At 67.6% G+C, this 19,004-nt stretch overlaps 1 protein-coding gene across 2 annotated transcripts; it reads right to left on the reverse strand.

The window, feature by feature from the left end:
* Positions 1 to 9,956: 9,956 nt before the first annotated feature.
* KRT8 (keratin 8) lies at positions 9,957 to 16,616 on the reverse strand. Of its 2 annotated transcripts, none has more exons than XM_074564965.1 (9): positions 16,146 to 16,616; positions 14,915 to 15,123; positions 14,102 to 14,162; positions 13,886 to 13,981; positions 13,610 to 13,774; positions 13,179 to 13,304; positions 12,001 to 12,221; positions 10,529 to 10,584; positions 9,957 to 10,428 (listed from the first exon to the last, which is right to left on the reverse strand). In XM_074564965.1, exons 1-9 carry the CDS (start codon positions 16,476 to 16,478, stop codon positions 10,232 to 10,234), a joined length of 1,464 nt encoding a protein of 487 aa, XP_074421066.1. In that variant the 5' UTR covers positions 16,479 to 16,616; the 3' UTR covers positions 9,957 to 10,231. The 2 variants fall into 2 exon arrangements, with proteins under 2 accessions (XP_074421066.1, XP_074421067.1); XM_074564966.1 differs by having other exon boundaries at positions 10,082 to 10,425.
* Positions 16,617 to 19,004: the final 2,388 nt, after the last annotated feature.

Consider the following 19,004-nt stretch of genomic DNA (forward strand, 5'->3'; position numbering starts at 1 on the left):
GAGGCAAGAGGAGGTGAGTCCTGTGGGTGCAGTGCCCGGCTGCCCCTTTTTATATGCTCAGGGAGTTGGCCGGGTGTCAGGGGAGTGGAGATGTCTTTTTCTTTTGCTTCTATTCATTGTTTTAGGGCTTAGAGGAATGGCCTCCTCTCCTTGCCACCAGCATGACCTGCCTCAAAACACTCCCTCGAGAGCTAAGAAAAACAAAGCTATTGTTGGTGTTGGAAGGACAACTCCAAATCAAATTCCCTCAGCTGCAACTGTCAGCTGGTGACAGGCCTTTCTGAGCCTCTTATGGCGATGACAAAGCAGTACAAATTCCTTGACACATTACCCCCTCAAGGGAAACCCTTGTTTTAGCTAAATCACTCATTTTGAGCCTGATGGCAGGTGCTTGGTTCACTGAATTCCAACAAAAACGTGGTTTCCCAATCGCAGCCTCAGATGCACTTGGGTTCAACCTCCTGCTCAGAGGAGGTTTGACTTGGGTTGCCCAAAACTCTTTCACAACCGGAGAGCATTAGCCCTTGGCAGGGTTATAAAATTAGTTTTATGTCAAATAAAGAAGTCTTAGAAACACTTTTAAGCAGGTTTTGAAGTCGTTTTAGATCCCTCTGACTGGTGTAAAGAGCCTGGAGGCACACGGAGGGGTTCACAGAGGCCAAAATATCTTGATATTTGTGTGTTGCACGCCCTGCGCCGAACCTCAGCGGGGTCCAGGTGCCACCACCAGCCCGAGGAGCTCTGCCCCCCGCCCGGGATGGCCCGTCCCCATCCCTCCTTGGCTGGAACCTTCCGGGCATTGCCAGGATACTTCCCGAGCATCCTCGAGGGTCTCCAGCCGCAGCACGTGGCACTTGGCAAAGCCGCTCCCGCCCTTACCCCCATTAACAAGCGCGCATTGTTTAAATAAAGTAGGACTTAATTGCTTAACCGCTTTTAATTTATATTTTAATGAGCAGAGGTGTCTGAAGATGCCTTCCAACTGCGGATCCCCATTTATCCCGCCATTTAAAAAAAAAAATAAAATGCCGTAAAACTTCCCCCCGAACCACAAGCTGCAGCCGAAGCTGTGACAATAAAAGCCAACTCTGTAATTATCCCTTTTATTGGAGACACTCGTGGGAGAGATTTCGGGGAAGCAGTTCCAGCGACGAGTCTATTCACCCCTGGCTTTTTTTTTTTATTCTTTTCTGCAAACATGCAAATGTGGGTCCCGGGCACATCTCTGTGGGAAGGCAGGAATTTTCTTCCTGAACCTCATCGGGCATTTGTTGAGCTGCCGGATTTTCAGCCTGGGGGGGAGGTTGCACGGCAGGGAAGAGGGAAAATGGTGGTTCCCTTTGGCGATGAGCATCCTGCACGCCCCGCTCCCACCCGGAGACCCTTCTCCCGCCCCGGGGACTGGGGGATCCTCCATTTCCCATCTCCCGGTGGGGACGCGGTCGGGGCGAGGGGGGAAGCGGCTTGGACCCGAGGGAAAGGAGGTGGCAGCTGCGTCTCCCCGACCTTACGCAACCGGCAGATCTGCCGAGAAACCGAAGGAACCTGTTGGAGCCCAGCGCGGAGCTGCCGGGAGTTCCCAGCACCGGCTCCTGGCACGGCTCCCGCCTCATCGAGAGCCAACAGAGCTCCCTGCTACACCCATGGAGTCCTGCCCTACCATGGCGGGGTGGGAAAACCTTGCTGGGACACCGGGGCTCCCTCCCAAATCCATCCGGCATCCCAAGGTTGAGCATCTCGGGGGGCTGCAGCGCTTGCCGGGCTGGTGAGGGCACCAGGAGCAAAGCAGAGGTCTCCTGGGCACCCAGCGTTGGCCACCATCACCCACCCAGCGCCGGCGGCAGCAAGGTTTTGGGATGAGCCTCCCGGGGTGGGAAGCACGCTGTGGGGACGACCTTCTTCCCAAAGCCACGGGGCGGGGAGCGGGGACAGAGCCCACGGGACAACCCAGCCCCACTTTCATTGCCTCCCCCATGGCGGGCTGGGAGGAGAGGTCAAATTCCAGCAACTCCTCTCTCCTCCCAAAGCTGTGACGGCAGCAAAGCCGACAGAGCACGCGGCAGAGATTAGGCCTTTCCAAACGCCGGAGACGTGAGTCCTCCTCTTACAGACCAGCCCGTGGCTCGGGCTCCTTTCCTGCACCAGAAATCCAGATAAAATCTCAACATCACGTTGCTGCGCGGTTTCAATCTACGTGGCTCCGTCAGGAAGGACCGGGACATCCCACCCGACGTGTCCGGGAGCTCCTCAGCCGTTGGTCCCCACACACACCTCCACCTTCCCAGGGGTTTCTCCTCTCCCTACGGACAGGGGACAAACCCCCAGACCTACACACGTGCCCAAGAGCTTGACCAGGCCACGCTGGAATGTCAGGCTGGGAGGAGAAAAGAGGCTCTTCCCATGGAAAAATGTAAATCTCCAACTCCTTTGTGTCCTTCCCCAGCCCAGAGGGGAGTCCTCACCCCGGGGGGGTTTGCAGCTCCACTAACGCCGGCAGCGTTTCTCTAACGAACTTCCGAGACTCGCTCCAGGCTCCGCAGGGCCACGGCAGCAGCATTGGGCACCCACAGGTCCCCGAGCGTGGTGGCAGGCCCCCAGTGCGGTGGGGTGGCAGCCGTGGGGCAGGGACCCGCAGGCTCCGTCCCCGCAGGTTCCATCCCCGCCGGCGCCAGGGCCAAGGGTTCCTCTGCCGTGGGTCTTGCATCGTCTGCTGGTGCCTGGGGGGGGTCTCGGGGGTCTGAGAGAGGAGCAGGCACGCTCCCTGCACCTCAGGAGATGAACCGTGGCAGGATAGGACCTTCCCTGCACCATTCTGTGAGAGAAACTGGGATTTCTGCTCCCGGGAGCTGGCGGTGCCCAGCATCTCTCCCGAGAATCGCAGGGATCACGACGCTGGAAGCAGCACGGTCCCACGGCTGCCACCCCAGTTCGTACTGGGAGTGTTGCAGAGCCGTCGGTGGGCACCGGAGCCCCCTGCGGCGAGCGCAGACCCCGGCCGGCCGGTGGCACTGGGCTCGCTGGCCTGGCAGAGAGGGCTGGGAAGAGGAGACGTGTCCTCGCAGGGGGGTTAAAAAAGGCTCCGGACAACCCCGTGCATCGAGCCCGCAGCCGGATACCCGGGATATCCACAGCCACGGGCGTCCCCCATGTCCCCCTGGGCCCCGCACACGGGCAGCGTCCCCCCGACCGCAGCCAGGGGAAAGCGCAGCGCAACCAGGGCACCCAAATGCCCCCGGTTCCACCCCAAAGCCGCGCCGGGACCGCGAGCGACCGAGAAAACCCCCTTCGCCGGGCCGAGGGGCGGCGGGAGGCTCCCGGCTGCTCGCCCGGCAATTAGTAACCAGGCAAATTAACAGGGCTGGGCCGTGAGCTGGGAACCATAAAAGCAGAAATAGCGAGGCGGGTCCGCGGAGGGATGAAAGCGGCGCGTTGCGGGAGACGGGCGGCTCCCGGCGGAGCCGCGGTTGCGGGGAGCGAAGAGCCCCCGGCGCCGCCGCAGCGCACACGCAGCTCCCGGGCGGCCCCTTCTCCCCCGGCCCCCGCCGGCGCCGCTCCCCGCGGCGACAATTCCCATCGCTGCGGCCCCGCCACCTCCGTCGGATGTCACCTCGGGTCCCGGCGCCGGGGACGGCTCGGCCCGGCCCGGCTCCGCGGGGGGGAAACCGCGACGGGGGTCTCCCATCGAGGGAATATTGGGGGTAATTCCGGAGGTAGCCAGGAGGAGCCTCCGCCTTGGACTGGGAAGGGGAAGCGGGGACGCCCCTGGGGACATGAGGGGGGATTTACCCCGGGCGGGGGCAGGGTGGACCCCCGGGGGGGGATGTCCCCCGGCATCTCGGCAGGCCACACAAGTGCCGTATAACCCCATCCCATAGGAATAAAGACCCGCCCGACACCAATTTCCCCCCTTTTTTTCCTCATGTTGGGAGAAACCGAGCACCGAGCATCCTTCGTCCCAGCTGAGGGCAAACGGGGACACCGAAACGGGGCACATTCAGAGGGAAAAGGGTCGTGCTGGAGACACCTGCGATGGGGAATTGCACCTTTAAGCATCTGTGGGCGGCTGGGGAGCGTTTGCAGGGCAGAGCATCTCCCCCAGCCCATTCCCCCACCCCAACGGTGCCGCCTGGGGCCAGAACATTCATTTTTAGTGGAAAAAGGATGAGGAAAAACGGGTCTGAAGCCTCAAAGCCTCGTGGAAATGGAGAAGTTTCTCCGAATGCCTGCAGATCTGGCAGGAGGATGGAGAGGACTTTCCCCCGTGCAAACATCCCTCGTAACCCATAACCTGGGGGGTAGAAATGAAGATGTTACAGTCTCTGTCTCTGATGTGAAACAAGCAGAAAAGGAGCGATTTGGGGAAGAAAATGGGACAAATGGGTGAGGGAGCACCGCTCCCTTCAGCAAAATTGGAGCCCAGGCCGGGCGGAGGATGGAGGGAGGGTTTGGGACCCGCTGCTGGACCCGAGGGGTTGAAGCAATTGGGATGGGGGGATTTTGGCCCCCAGAGCCCCCCCCCCGCCGGCGCAAAGGGCCACTTGGCTGCAGCATCACCCCCCGACAAAGTGCTGGGGTCACCCCGAGGGTGGGCGAGGGGGGGGAAAGGCAGATGGGGGGTGATGGAGGTGGGAACCGAGGGGGCTGCGGCCTGTGGGATGTCCCTGCATCCCTCCATCCATCCGTCCGTCTGTCCCTCCATCTGTCCATCCATCCACCCATCCCTCCTGCCCTCCCTCCATCCCACACCAGCCCCCCGCCGTCCTTGGGGTGCACCGTGCGGGGCCAGTAAATGCAGAGCACCCTCTAAAGGGCAGAGAGGTGCCGGGAAGACGAACCACCCACCCCCACTTTTAGGGGGCAGCCCCTCCCCACCGCCCCACCTTCCCCCGCCCGGGTGTTCACCAGCACCCGGGGGATGCCCCGCGCCTGATCCTGGGGTGATTCCCCCCAAAAAAAGGGCAACACCCTCCCCAAAATGTGCCGGGTCTGGGGATGCTTCACCCCCCTGCAACAGGGGGATGAAGCCGATGGGGCCGGGGGGGGGTGCCGGGGGGCAGGCGGGGTTTCGGGGGTCCCGGGGTGGGGGGGGGGGGGCAGCACCCCGGGAAGGGCGCGGGGGTGTGCGTGTGAAACTCCGCAGAGCTGAGCGTGGGGCGGATCCTGCCCCCGACGCTAATTACAGGCGTGGAACTCCCCGACGAGCCCCGGCTTGTCGCTGCGCCCCAACACCACGCCTGGGCCCCGGCGGCGGGGGGGGGACCACACGAGCCTCCCCCCCACCCCCCCACCCCCGCTGTGGGGCAGGGACCCCGTACGACGTGCGTGTTGCACACGCGTGTGCGAGGAGGGGCACACGCCCAGGGGCGCCCGCCCGAGCACCCGGGTTTGGGGGGGCCCCTTCGGCGGGTGCTGCTCATTTCCACCCCAAAATGCTTGTGGCTGTGGGGGTCACGGTGGGGGGGGGGGCTGGGGGTGAAGGAGCCCCAAATGGTGCATTTCCAAAAATGGAGGGGGGGGCCGGGCTCGGAGGGTCCCACAGAGGCTCAGGACCCCTCAGAAATGGGGGTTCAGGTCCCATCAGTTGGGGGGGCACAAAGCACCCGGGCTGGTGGCTCAGCTCCGTCCCGACACCTGGGTCCCTTCCAGGGTCCCCTTGTCCCCTTCAGTGCCCACCGTGACCCCCCCCCGGCCACGGGCTCAGGACGCCCAGACCCCATCACCCCTCTCCCCCCACGGCCCCAGAGGAACACAAGCGTCCGGGTCGTCCCCCCCAGCGCGCCCCAGACCCCGGGACACCCCAAAAGAGCAGCCCCCCCCCCAACAAAACTTGGGCCCCCCCCCGGCAGCCCGGGGACACCCGAAAACCCCGCGGGCAGCAGCCGGGGCCCGGCAGGTCCCTCCCGGTGAGTCACGGCTCCACCCGTGAGATGAGCTGAGTCAGGCATCAGCCTGCCCTGGCCTCCCCCTCCCAAACCCCAGCCCGGGGCGGGGGGGGGGCCGCAGCCGGCCCGACTCCCCGGGGATGGACCCCCAGGTGGTCTCGGGGGTCAAATCCTGCCAGCGGGGACCAGGTCCTGGGGGGGGAGGTGTCCCCAAGTTGCATCCCTGCCTCAGTTTCCCCACACAGGGCATCACCTTCCCCCCCACCCCGGCTTTTTTGGGAGGTGATGGGTGGTTTTAACCCCCCCCCGCCCCGGGACCCTCTGGGGGTCCCACAAAGCCTCGGGGTGATGTCGGGGACCCCCGAGGTCACCCCTGGCCCCAGCCGGGGCGGGGGGGGGGTGACACTGAAACCCGGGGTGCCACCGCACCCTGCCGGCGACAAACCCAAAATCCACCCCCCCACGGGCGTGTCCCCCCCCGGCCTGTCCCCGGTCTGTCCCCCTCCCCCGTCACCCCCCCTCATCCCCCAGCCCCCCCCCGGCCTGTCCCCCCCGACGTGTCCCCCCGGCCTGTCCCCCCCGGCCTGTCCCCGGCCTGTCCCCCCCCGTGCCCCCCCCTCGGCCTGTCCCAGCGCAGCCGGGACCTGCCCGCTCCTGCCCGGCCCCGCCCGCCGGGACCGGCCCTGCCAGCTCCCGTGGCCCCCACGCACCCCGGTTCTGGGGTCCCCCCCCGGCGGGGAGGGGGGTTCTGCAGGCACCGAGATGGGGGGCTGCTTCGGGGGGGGGGGGCCCTTCCACCCTTCCACCCCCGTCTTGCATGTGGCGCCGAGCTGCCACCCTTGGGGAGCTCAAGGACGCCCCCCGGGTTCCCCCCCCGGCTCCAGCCAGCCCCGTGCCTCAGTTTCCCCCGCGCGGTCACGTCTGCAGGAGCCCCAGCTTCTCCCGACGGGGGGGGGTCCATGGGCTGTTCCCCCCCTCGAAGCCCCCGGCCGCATCCAGCCCCCCGCCTCAGCCCCGCCATTGCTCGGTGGGGTTTGGAGCCGGGGGTCGGGGCGGGGGTGGGACCCCGCAGGAGATCTCACACACACACACACACCCCCGGGGGGGCCCTCAGCATCCTGCCCCGCCCCACCCCCCCCCCGCCAGCAACCCGGGATCCGGTCGCGGCGGCTCCGTGCCCCATCCCCGCTCCTCTGCCGCCCCCCAGCGTCCCCGCCAGCCCCACACCGCGGGGGGGCCGGCGCTGACACCGGGGCCGGGCGAGAAGCCTGCGGGGGGGAGTCCCCAACCCCCCCCCCTGCCCCCGCCCCAGCACCCCGGTGAGCCCCCAAACCGGCTCCCAGCCCCCCCAAAAGCAGGGTGAGCCCCGAGGGAGCTGGGCGCATTCCGGGGGGGGGGGACACCCCACCAAAGCCCACACCCGGCAGGGTCGGGGTGGTGCTGAATTTGGGGGGGGGGGGTGTCAGAAAAAGGGGTGCAGGGCGCTGACCCCACTTTAATCCCCCCCCCCGGGGCAGGGGGGGAACACGGGCACTGCGGCTGCTCCCATCCCCCCTTATTGGGGGGGGGGGGTGTCAGCTCTGTGTGCCCCCCCCCAGCCCAGTACCAGCCCCGCTTTGGCCCAAGGTGTGTCCCCCCCCCCGGTGTTCGGAGCCCCCCGGGACTGGGGGTGTCGGGGCTGCTCTCGGGGGGCCTCTGGCGGCTGCTGGTGCTGCCGCCCCCCCTCCCTTCGCACCGCACCGAGAACTGGGGGGTCTTGGGGGGCCCCCCCCCGCCCCTGGGGGGCAAAGCTGGCAGGGCTGGGGGCATCGGGCATCGCGGGTGGGGGGGGGTAGGGAAGCTGGGGGGGGGGAGCAGGGGACCCCACAGGCCCCGGAGCACGTTAATTAACTGCAAGCGGTAATTAGGGTGCAGACGGCAGGTGTCACCTCCGGACCGGGAATGGGAGGCCGGGGGGGGGGGTGTGTGTGTGCACCCCAACTCCGGGAGCACCCCAAGACCCTTCCCCCCCCCGCCCCCAGCCCCACATCGCAACCCCCCACATACACACACCGCTAAGGGGTCACCGGGGCTGCTGGGGGGATGCTGAGCCCCCCGCCTCTACCGCACGGGCCACCCACAGCCCCCCCCGAGCCCCCAAATCCCCCCCCCCCGCCGCCACGTCCTTGCGGGAGCGGGACCCGGCCCCGGCCCCGACGGGCGGCTAATTATTAACCCAGGGCCAAAGTCCCCGTTCGCCGCCGCCTGGCTCGGACCCGGGGTCCCCCGTCCCCCCCCCCCGGCGGGGGCACCTCGGGGACGGCTCGGAACCGGGGTCCCCCTTCCCCGTCCCCCCCCCCCCCGCGGGGACACCTCGGGGACGGCTCCGAGCCGCGTCCCCCCCGCCCCGTGTCTGTCACCAGCGGCTTCGGTGGCCCCGGCTACGTCCCCCGTCGCCTCCGGGGTGGGGGGGGGGGGAGTCGGGGGGGGTAATCCCATTAAACACACGCCACCACCCCCCCACCCCGCTATTCCCGGGGCTGGATCTCAAGGCGAGGCGGGGGCTGGGACCCCCAGACGGGGCTGCTGCGTGCCCCCCCTGCGACTGCGGATCGGGGGGGGGACACGGGCAGGCGGCGGGGGGGTGTCCCCTCCTCCCTGGGTGACTCGGGGCCCCTCTGGCCCCGCTGTTGGCGGAGGCCCCCCCCCCCCCCCGCCTCGGGGGGGCGACCCCGCGGGTCTCGGGGTGCGGGGGCAGCCGAAAATCAAAGGCTCCCACCATTTCCCCCCCCCCGGCGGCGCCCGGCGGCTCAGCCCCGGTACGAGACACCCGAGAATCCCGCGGGGCTGGGCCTCGGGCGGCAGCTCCGGGGCTGGGGCGGCTCCGTGGGACGGACGCCATGGGAACCGTCCCCTGGATGTCGCGGGGGGGGTGGGGGGGGGCTCGGTTTGGGGAAAAATCCTGCCGGGTTGGGCCCGCCGGGTTTGGGGGGGCCGCGGCCTCGTTACAGCCAGCGCTAACGAGGGCCGGAACCGGCGCCCGCCCGGGCTGGGGCTGGGGGGCCTGAAAGACCCCCCCCCAGCGCATCGGGTGGCACCGGGTGTGCGGGCTGGGCCCGATCCTGGCACCCCGGGAGGGACCTCGGCACCCCGGGGTGGATCCTGGCACCCTGGGAGGGATCTTGGCACCCCGGGATGGATCCTGGCCCTCCAGGTGGATCCTGGCACCCAGGGATTGATCCTGGCAGCCAAGGATTGGTGCTGGCATCCCGGGATGGATCCTGGCACTCCACATGGATCCTGGCCCCCTGGGACGGATCCTGGCACCCTGGGAGGGACCTTGGCACCCTGAGATGGATCCTGGCGCTCCAGATGGATCCTGACACCCCGGGATGGATCCTGGAATCCCAGGTGGCTCCTGGCACCCAGGGATTGATCCTGGCAGCCAAGGATTGGTGCTGGCATCCCGGGATGGATCCTGGCACTCCACATGGATCCTGGCCCCCTGGGACGGATCCTGGCACCCTGGGAGGGACCTTGGCACCCTGAGATGGATCCTGGTGCTCCAGATGGATCCTGGCACCCCGGGATGGATCCTGGAATCCCAGGTGGCTCCTGGCACCCAGGGATTGATCCTGGCAGCCAAGGATTGGTGCTGGCATCCCGGGATGGATCCTGGCACTCCACATGGATCCTGGCCCCCTGGGACGGATCCTGGCACCCTGGGAGGGACCTTGGCACCCTGAGATGGATCCTGGCACCCCAGATGGATCCTGGCACCCCGGGATGGATCCTGGAATCCCAGGTGGCTCCTGGCAGCCTGGGACAGACCCCGGCGTGTGGGAGCCCAGCGGGAGCCTGGCAGTTTGGGACGGATCCTGGCACCCAGAACAGATCTTGGCATCTCCGGACGGATCCCAGCACCCCAAGATGGACCCTGGCACCCTGGGATGGATCCTGGAATCCCAGGTGGCTCCTGGAAGGCCAGGACAGACCCTGGCACCCCAGGACGGATCCTGGCACCCCTGGCCTGGGGTGACCCCTCCCCAGCCCCCCCCCCCCGTCCCCACGGGCACCAGCATTTACCAAACCCCCTCCATATTCCAAAGGCTTTATTCCGGCAGCGGAGCCGGCAGGGCTCCCCCGAGGGGGAGGGAGAGACCCCCCCATTTCCCACCCCACAGCTCCAGTGGGGACATGGCGGGGGGGCAGGACGGATGGCGACGGCGGGGTTGGGGACAACGGGGGGGTTGGAGCCCTCGGTGGGGACCGGGGGGGGCACTGGCTCAGGTTGCCCTGGGAGGGGGGGGGGAGGGCAGGAAGGGGGTGCCAGGGGTCCCATCCATCCATGGGCCGGACGCGGGGGGGGCTCAGCTGGCCAGGACGTCGGAGGACTCGGACACCAGTTTGCCGTCGCGGGTCTCGATCTTCTTGATGACGATGGCGCGGGACTTGGTGACAGCCGAGCTCTCCAGGGCCGGGGGGGGCATGGCGTAGCCAGAGCTGGCGAAGCCCCCGCCGAAACCCCCCCCGAAGCCTCCCCCGAAGCCCCCCCCGAAGCCGGCTGCTGCGGGGGAGAGACCAGCCGTGAGCCTGGTGGCACCTGGGGGTGGCACCAGGGTGTGGGGGGGTCCCTGCCACCACCACCCCCCCCCCCCCCGCCTTACCCGAGTACCCCGTCGTCTTGGTGTGGATGCTGAGGTTTTGCATGCCCGACTCCAGCCTGGCAGGAGGAGAAATTGGGATGGGGGGGGGACACCCTGCCATGGGGGGGGGACACCCTGCCATGGAGGAGGGGACACCCTGCCATGGGGGGACACACACCCTGCCATGGGAGAGGGGACACCCTGCCATGGAGGAGGGGACACCCTGCCGTGGGGGGGGACACACCCTGCCATGGGGGGGGGACATGCTGCCATGGGGGGGGACACACACCCTGCCGTGGGGGGGGACACACCCTGCCATGGGGGAGGGACATGCTGCCATGGAGGGGGACACACACCCTGCCGTGGGGGGGGACACACCCTGCCATGGTGGGGGGGGACACGCTGCCATGGCGGGGGACACACACCCTGTGATGGGGGGGACACCCTGCGATGCGGGGGGCTGAGGGACATGCCCGAGGCCAGGTGGGACACGGTGGCAGAGGGACGCGGGGGCAGAGGGACGCGGGGGCCTCCCGGTCCTGGCCACAGCCCTGAGGATACCTGGGGGGGGCTGCGGGAGGCCTGCGGGATGCTGGATCCCCATGGGATACAGGATGCGGGATACGGGATGCTCATGGGATGCGGGATACGGGATGTAGGATGTGGGATACGGGACGCAGGATGCTCCCAGGATGCCCATGGGATGCGGGACCCCAACGGGATACGGGGTGTGGGATATGGGATGCTCACGGGATGCAGGATACGGGATATGTGATGCTCCTGGGATGCGGGATATGGGATGCAGGATGCTCACAGGATGCCCACAGGATGCCCGTGGGATGCAGGATCCCCATGGGATATGGGATGCGGGACATGGGATATGGGATACCCGTGGGATGCGGGACCCCAATGGGATATGGGATACGGGATGCGGGATGTGGGATATGGGATGACTGTGGGATGCGGGATCCCCATGGGATATGGGATGAGGGACGTGGGATATGGGATGCGGGATGCTGACAGGATGCCCACGGAATGTCCATGGGATGCGGGAGGCAGGGTGCCCCCAGGATGCAGGATACGGGATGCTCACAGGATGCCTATGGGATGCGGGATGCCCATGGGATATGGGATGCCCGCTGGATATGGGATACAGGATGCCCATGGGATGCGGGATATGGGATGCAGGATGCTCACAGGATGACGATGGGATGCCTGTGGAATGCAGGGTGTGGGGTGTGGGGTACGGGATGCCCGTGGGATGCCCACGGAACGCGGAGTGCCTACGGGATGCAGGGTGTGGGATGCGGGATGCTCACGGGATGCGGGATACGGGTTGCCCACGGGGTGCAGGATGCCCGTGGGACACTGGACGATCATGGGATGCCGTGGGATGCCCGTGGGACGCGGGGTGCAGGATGATGCCCACGGGATGCAGGGTGCGGGATGTGGGATGCGGGTCCCCCCGAGTCACCCCCCCGGGGAGCCCCCACCTGCTCTCCTCGCCCTCCAGCAGCTTCCTGTAGGTCGCGATCTCGATGTCCAGGGCCAGCTTGACGTTCATCAGCTCCTGGTACTCGCGCAGCTGCCGGGCCATGTCCTGCTTCGCCTTCTGCAGGGCGGCCTCCAGCTCCGCCAGCTTCCCCTTGGCGTCCTTCAGCGCCAGCTCCCCGCGCTCCTCCGCCTCCGCGATGGCCGTCTCCAGGCTGGCTCGCTGCAACGCGCGCCCCGGGGCGGGGGGGGGGGGGGGGTGACGTGGAGAAGGGGCTGGGGGGGTCCCTCGTGCCCCGGCGTCCCCAGTGCCCCGGCATCCCCGGTGCCCCAGCGTCCCTCACCCCCCAGCACCCTTTCGCCCCCCCCAGCACCCTTCGCCCCCCCAGCATCCCCATGCCCCCCAGCATCCCTCACCTCCAGGAGTCTCATGTCCCAATAGCCCGAGCCCCCCCCAGCATCCCCTGAGCCCCCCAACACCTCTCACCCCCCAGCATCCCCCCTACCCCAGCATCCCTCACCCCCCCCAGCACCCCTCACCCCCCAAAATCCCTATGTCCCAGTATCCCTCACCCCCCAGTACCCCCGTGCCCCCCAGCATCTCCCACATCTCAGAATCCCTCACCCCCCCCCAGCATCCCCCACCCCCCCCCGGCATCCCTCGCCCCCCAGAATCCCTCATGTCCCAGTATCCCTCACCCCCCCCAGCATCCCCCATGTCCCACCATCCCGTGTCCCCCCACTATTGCTTGCCCCCCAGTACCCTCTATGTCCCACCATCCTGTGCCCCCCACCATCGCTCACCCCCCCTCGCACCCCCCATGTCCCACCATCCTGTGTTCCCCAGCAACCCCTGTGCCCCCCAGCATCCCTCGCCCCCCAAGAACCCCCCATGTCCCACCATCCCGTGTCCCCCCACCATCACTTGCCCCCCCCCGGCACCCCCCATGTCCCACCATCCCGTGCCCCCCCAGCATCCCCCTGCACCCGGGCTGTGACCCCCAACGTCATCTCCAGGGTATCGATCCCTCCCCCTATCTCGGGCTGCCCCTTGGGGTCTGGGGGGGTCCGGGGGGGGTTAAAGGCCCGGAGGGGCCATGGCGGTGCTGGCGGGGGAGGAGCGGGCAGCGTCTCCCCGCTTTCTCGCCCCAGGGTGGGTGGGGGGGGCCCGTTCCCAGACCTGGTTCTTGAGCGCCTCGATCTCCGCCTGGATCCTCTGGATGAGCCTGTTGAGCTCGTTGATCTCGCTGCGGGTGTTGCGCAGGTCGTCCCCGTGTTTCCCCGCCGTCGTCTTCAGCTCCTCGTACTGTGGGGGCCCGAGCGGGCGGGATGGAGACGGGGCGTCCTCTCCCTCCCTTTCCCTTTCCCTTCCCCCTCCCCCTCATCCCTCCAGCACCCCAAAATCGGGGAGAAAAGAGCCGGGACGTGCCCGCGCCGGGGGGGATGCTCGGAGCCGGGCGCTCTCCCACGCAGCAGCCGCCCGCCGCGGGGCAGGGAGGGAGCCGGCCCGGGGAGGAGGAGGAGGAGGAAGGAGCCTGGGCTTCCTCCGTCCCAGAGCGGGGAGAAACGATGGGGGGCGGGGGGGGAGAGGCCGGAGCACCCCCGGCTCACCTTGATCTGGTACATGCTCTCGGCCTCGGCGCGGCTGCGGTTGGCGATGTCCTCGTACTGCGCCTTCACCTCGGCGATGATCCCGTCCAGGTCCAGGCTGCGGCTGTTGTCCATGGAGAGGACGACGGAGGTGTCGGAGACCTGAGACTGCAGCTCCCGCAGCTCCTGCGCGCAAGGGAAGGCGGGGGGGTTGGGGGGGTGGGGGGTGGTGTTTGGGGCTGAGCACAGACAACTCGGTGCACGTGTGGCCCCCCCCCAGGGGAGGAGACCCCGTACCTCGTCGTAAAGCTGCCTCAAGAAGTTAATCTCGTCGGTCAGGCTCTCCAGGCGCGACTCCAGCTCCACCTTGTTCATGTAGGCTTCGTCCACGTCCTGCGGGCAGAGCCGGCGGCCCGTCACCCCCCGTCACCCTCCATCGCCCCCCCGTCACCCCCCGTCACCCCCCCAGGTTCCCCCGGCGCTGCCCAGCCCCCCCAGCCCCACCCCACACACCTTTTTGAGCAGAACAAACTCATTTTCCTTCTCGGTGCGGTGGTTGATCTCCTCCTCGTACCTTGGGGAAGAGGCGAGGGCTCGGAGCTGGGGCCGAGGGGGCCGGGGGGGGCCGGGGGTGCGGGGACACGGGGGTGCAGGGACATGGGGACACAGGGACATGGCGATGCAGGGACATGGGGACACGGGGACATGGGGGAAATGGGGATATGGGGACACAGGGACATGGAGACGCGGGGATGTAGGGACACGGGGGATACAGGGACATGGGGACACAGGGATGCAGGGACACGGGGACATGGGGATATAGGGACACGGGAATATAGGGACACAGTGCCACGGGGACATGGAGAAACAGGGATGCAGGGACACGGGGACATGGGGATATGGGGATATAGGGGCACGGGAATATAGGGACACAGTGCCACAGGGACATGGAGAAACAGGGATGCAGGGACACGGGGACAGCAGGATGTGGGGACACGGGGTCCCATCCACTGGGATGTCCCGTGCAGCGGAAGAACCGCCCCCCCGGGCAAAGCCACCCTGAGGACCGTGGAGGGGACACTCCAGCCCCATCCTGGTGTCCCCAGCCCCCCCCAAACGCCTCCGGGACCCACTGGGACGCCATCGAGGGGGGTCCATCCCCCGTCCCCAACCCCACACACACACCCTGGGACCCTCTGGGACGCCACCAAGGGGTGACAGCCCCCTGTCCCCAACCCCCTCCCCCCGGCCCTGGGAGGGGACACAACCAGGGGGTGCCCCCCACCCGTCTCAGACCCCCGGGGCGTCCCCGGGGCCGGGACTGACTTGTTCTTGAACTCCTCCACCAGCCCCTGCATGTTGCCCAGTTCGGCTTCCAGCCGCAGGCGCTCCTGGCCCAGGCCCTCCAGCTGGCGGCGCAGACTGGCCACGTAGGCTTCGAAGAGCCCGCTCAGGTTGCCCCGGGGGGGCTTCTGGCTCTGCAGGAGGCTCCACTTGGTCTCCAGCATCTTGTTCTGCTGCTCCAGGAACCGCACCTGGGGGAAGGGGGGGGGAAAGGGGGGGGTGTCTCAGCATCCCTCCCCCCGCCACCGCGCTGGGAATCCCACCCTGGGGCTGGGACAGCGGGGGGTGGGGGTTGGTGAGGTGGGGGGGTGAGGGGGGGGACAAGGGGAGGGGTTCCAGGTGAAAATCTGGGGTCCCGGGGTGCAAATTTTGGGTCCTGGGTGCAAATCTGGAGGTCCTGGGTGGTCTTGGGTGCAAGGCTGGGGGGGTCCTGGGTGCTGCTTTGCAAGGGGCGGGGGGGGGGGGGGGGTGACGGGCGTGGCAGGGGGCAAGTTTGGGGTCCTGGGTGAAAAATCTGGGGGTCCAGAGGGCAAATCTGGGAGTCCTGGGGGCAAATTTGGGGTCCTGGCTGCAAGCCGGGGGGGGCCTTGGGTGCAATTCTGGGGTCCTGGGGTGCGACCCGGCTCTGGGGGGTGAGTCTGGGGGGGTCCTGGGGGCCGGCCTGGGGGGGTCCCGTGGGGTGGGGACAGGACACCCCCTCCCGCCCCAGCTCCTGCCCCAGCCACTGTGTCCCCAGCGAGGGGAGGGGACAGGGGTGTCCCCAGCAGGGGGGGTGGGAAGTCCCCAAGGAGCCCGAAGGGGCTCAGGGGGTCCCTGGGGGGGGACATTCCAAGGGGGTCCCCAAGGCATCCCCAATGTGCCCAGAGGGGTCACGGTGTCCCCAAGGGCATCTGGATGTCCCCAAAGGGGCCAGGATATCCCCAAGGGGGCCAAATGTGCCCAGAGGGCTCAGGAGGTCCCCAAGGAGTTCTGGATGTCCCCACAGGGGCCAGGATGTCCCCAAGGGGGTCACAATGTCCCCAAGGGGCTCGGGATGTGCCCGAAGGGGCCAGGAGGTCCCTGAGGGGCTCGGGAGGTCCCCAAAGGGGGTCTCAGCGTCCCCGAGGGGCTCAGGAGGTCTCAGAGGGGTCACAGTGTCCCCCAAGGGGCTCGGGATGTGCCCGAAGGCACCAGGAGGTCCCCGGGGGGGGTCCCAGCCCCCCCCTCGCCCCACCTTGTCGATGAAGGAGGCGAACTTGTTGTTGAGCGTCTTGATCTGCTCCTTCTCCTCCTTCCGCACCCGCTGGATGCTGGGGTCGATCTCCAGGTTGAGGGGCGTCAGCAGGCTCTGGTTGACGCTGACGGCCGTGATGCCGCCCCCCGTCCCCGGGGCGACGGCCGGGCCCCGGTACAGCCCGGCTCCATAGCGGCTCCCCCCGTAGCTGCTGAAGGCTGAAGCCGTACTCATCCTCACACCGGGGCCGGCGGTGTAGGAGTGGGAGCTGAAGGAGCGGCCGGGAACGGCCGAGCTGCTTCTCACGGTCTTCCTGGTGACGGTGACGGACATGGCGAACGGGCAGGTGGGTGGCGAGGTGGGCGAGAAGGTTGGAAGAGGGGCAGGAAGGTCGGAAGAGGGGCAAGAAGGCGGCAAGAAGGTTGGGAGAAGGTCTGAGGAAGGGTGGCAGGAGTTTGGGAGAGGTTGGGAAGAGGCTGGAAGAGGTGGCAGGAGGTTGGAAGAGGTGGCAGGAGGTTGGAAGGGGTTGGAAGGGGGTTGGAAGAGGCGAAAGGAGGTTGGCAGGAGGTTGGGAGCCGGGCGAGAAGGCTGCGGAGGGTTGGGAGAGGGCTGGAGCTGGGCAGGGCGGCAGGCAGGCGGGCAGGGGGGTGGCAGGACAGGCAGGACGGGTTGGGGGAGGCCGGATCCAGGGCGGGGAGAGCGGCTCCGGGTTTATATCCAGGGCTGGAGGAGGAGAGCCATGGGAGAGCGATGGGAGGGCCCCGGAGCGGCACCTGCCTCGCCTTAACCCCTTCGGAGCGGCCCGGAGCTGCTGGGATCTATGGGAGCTGCTGGGATCCGCTGGGAGCTGCTGGGATCCATGGGAGCTGCTGGGATCCCCTGGGAGCTGCTGGGATCCACGGGAGCTGCTGGGATCCACCAGAGCTGCTGGGATCCCCTGGGAGCTGCTGGGATCCACGGGAGCTGCTGGGATCCCCTGGGAGCTGCTGGGATCCACGGGAGCTGCTGGGATCCACCAGAGCTGCTGGGATCCCCTGGGAGCTGCTGGGATCCGCGGGAGCTGCTGGGATCCACCAGAGCTGCTGGGATCCCCTGGGAGCTGATGGGATCCACTGGAGCTGCTGGGATCCACCAGAGCTGCTGGGATCCCCTGGAGCTGCTGGGATCCCCTGGGAGCTGCTGGGATCCACCAGAGCTGCTGGGATCCACGGGGCAGCAGGAAGGGCTGGAGGTGTCTGGGGCGAGGAGACCCCCCCGGGGCTGTGGGGGCAGGGGGGTGCTCACCCCAAAATCCGGCTGCTGGTGTCCCGTCCCCCCCTCCCCCAGCACCCTGAGCCCGGGGGGAAACCCCAGGGCTCGTCCCCACGGAGTGTCCCCACGGAGTGTCCCCAAGGAGTGTCCCCAACCACTTCCCCAACCTGGCTCCCCCAATCTATGTCCCCATGTCCCCAGCCCCCATCTCCATGTCTGTGCCCCCACCCGTCCTGCCTGTCCCCAAGGCTGTGTCCCCCCAGGCCCTGTCCCCAGCCCCATGTCCCCCCCCCATGTCCCCAAGCCTGCGTCCCCAGCCCCTGTCCCCAAGCCCGTTACCCCAACCTACAACCCAAACCCGCGTCCCCAAGCCCACCCCCCCCCCTTTGTCCCCAACCCACATCCCCAGCACCATGTCCCCAACCTGCACCCCCGTGTCCTCAGCCCCATGTCACCACCTACATCCCCAAGCCCGTGTCCCCACGCCCGTGTCCCCCAGCCCCACCAGCCCCTGCCCCCTGTCACCTCCTGCCCTCTGCACAAATCCCTCAAAATGGGGAAAAAAAAAAAACACAAAAATGGAGAGACTCGACGTGTTTCTGGCTGAAACCCCGGCTGCGCCCTGAGCAGCTGCACCTCGTCCCCCCCGGGGCAGGATCGGGCCCCCCATGCAGAGTCCCCATCGTGCCGTGCCGTGTGGTGCTGCGTGGTGCCATGTTGTGCCGTGCTGTCCCATGCCGTGCCGTGCCGTGCCGTGCCGTGCCGTGCCGTGCCACCTCTCCACCTGCCTCTCCAGAGCTCGGGCAGGTTTCCGGCAGTGCCCTGGCACCGGGGAGATGCTGCCAGGTGCGGCGGTGGCTCAGGCAGCCGGTCAGGACGGGACTTGCCCCGCGCGGGAGCGGCGGGCGCTGGGCCGAGACGGCACGCGGCGCCCGGCACCTGCAGGCAGGGATTTGGAGCTCGGCGGCTCCGGTGCAGCAGGAAGGGTGGCCCCAGGGCAGCCGCGGATCCAGGACAGACCCATGGAGCCACCTCCACCTGATGCACGTGCCCATCACCCGCCTGGCCATCCCCGGCCAGAGCCACCCTGCTAGATGTCCGTTCATCCACCCGTCTCCAGCCTTGGCCAGGCCTTGCCGCCCACCCACCCTTCTAGATGTCCATTCGGCCATCTGTCCACCCACCCGGCCATCCCTGGCCAGAACTGGCCATGCACCCATCCTTCTAGACACCCATCCGCCCATGCCTCCATCCCTCCATCCATCCATCCCTCCATCCACCCATCCATCCCTCCCTCCATCCCTCCATCTATCCATCTCTAGCTAGACTCACCCATCCATGGACCCTCCAGATACCCATCTGTCTGTCCTTCCAGCCTTGGCCAGGCCTAACCACACCCTTCTAGACATCCCTCCATCCATCCATCCATCCATCCATCCATCCATCCATCCATCCCTCCATCCATCCCTCCATCCCTCCATCCATCCATCCATCCCTCCATTCCTCCATCCATTCCTCCATCCATCCATCCCTCCATCCCTCCATCCATCCATCCATCCATCCATCCATCCATCCATCCATCCCTCCATCCATCCATCCATCCATCCC

This window comes from Larus michahellis, chromosome 22 (assembly GCF_964199755.1).
Source record: "Larus michahellis chromosome 22, bLarMic1.1, whole genome shotgun sequence".
Classification (NCBI taxonomy): domain Eukaryota; kingdom Metazoa; phylum Chordata; class Aves; order Charadriiformes; family Laridae; genus Larus; species Larus michahellis.

Bases quoted from the DNA above. Each gene is read 5' to 3' on its own strand.
- KRT8 (XM_074564965.1), bottom strand. From the start codon at position 16,478: ATGTCCGTCACCGTCACCAGGAAGACCGTGAGAAGCAGCTCGGCCGTT. The intron at 14,163-14,914 runs GTCAGTCCCGGC...CTCTTCCCCAAG, and splicing joins GTGGAGGAGTTCAAGAACAA to GTACGAGGAGGAGATCAACC. The intron at 10,429-10,528 runs GTAAGGCGGGGG...TCTCCCCCGCAG, and splicing joins CAAGACGACGGGGTACTCGG to CAGCCGGCTTCGGGGGGGGC.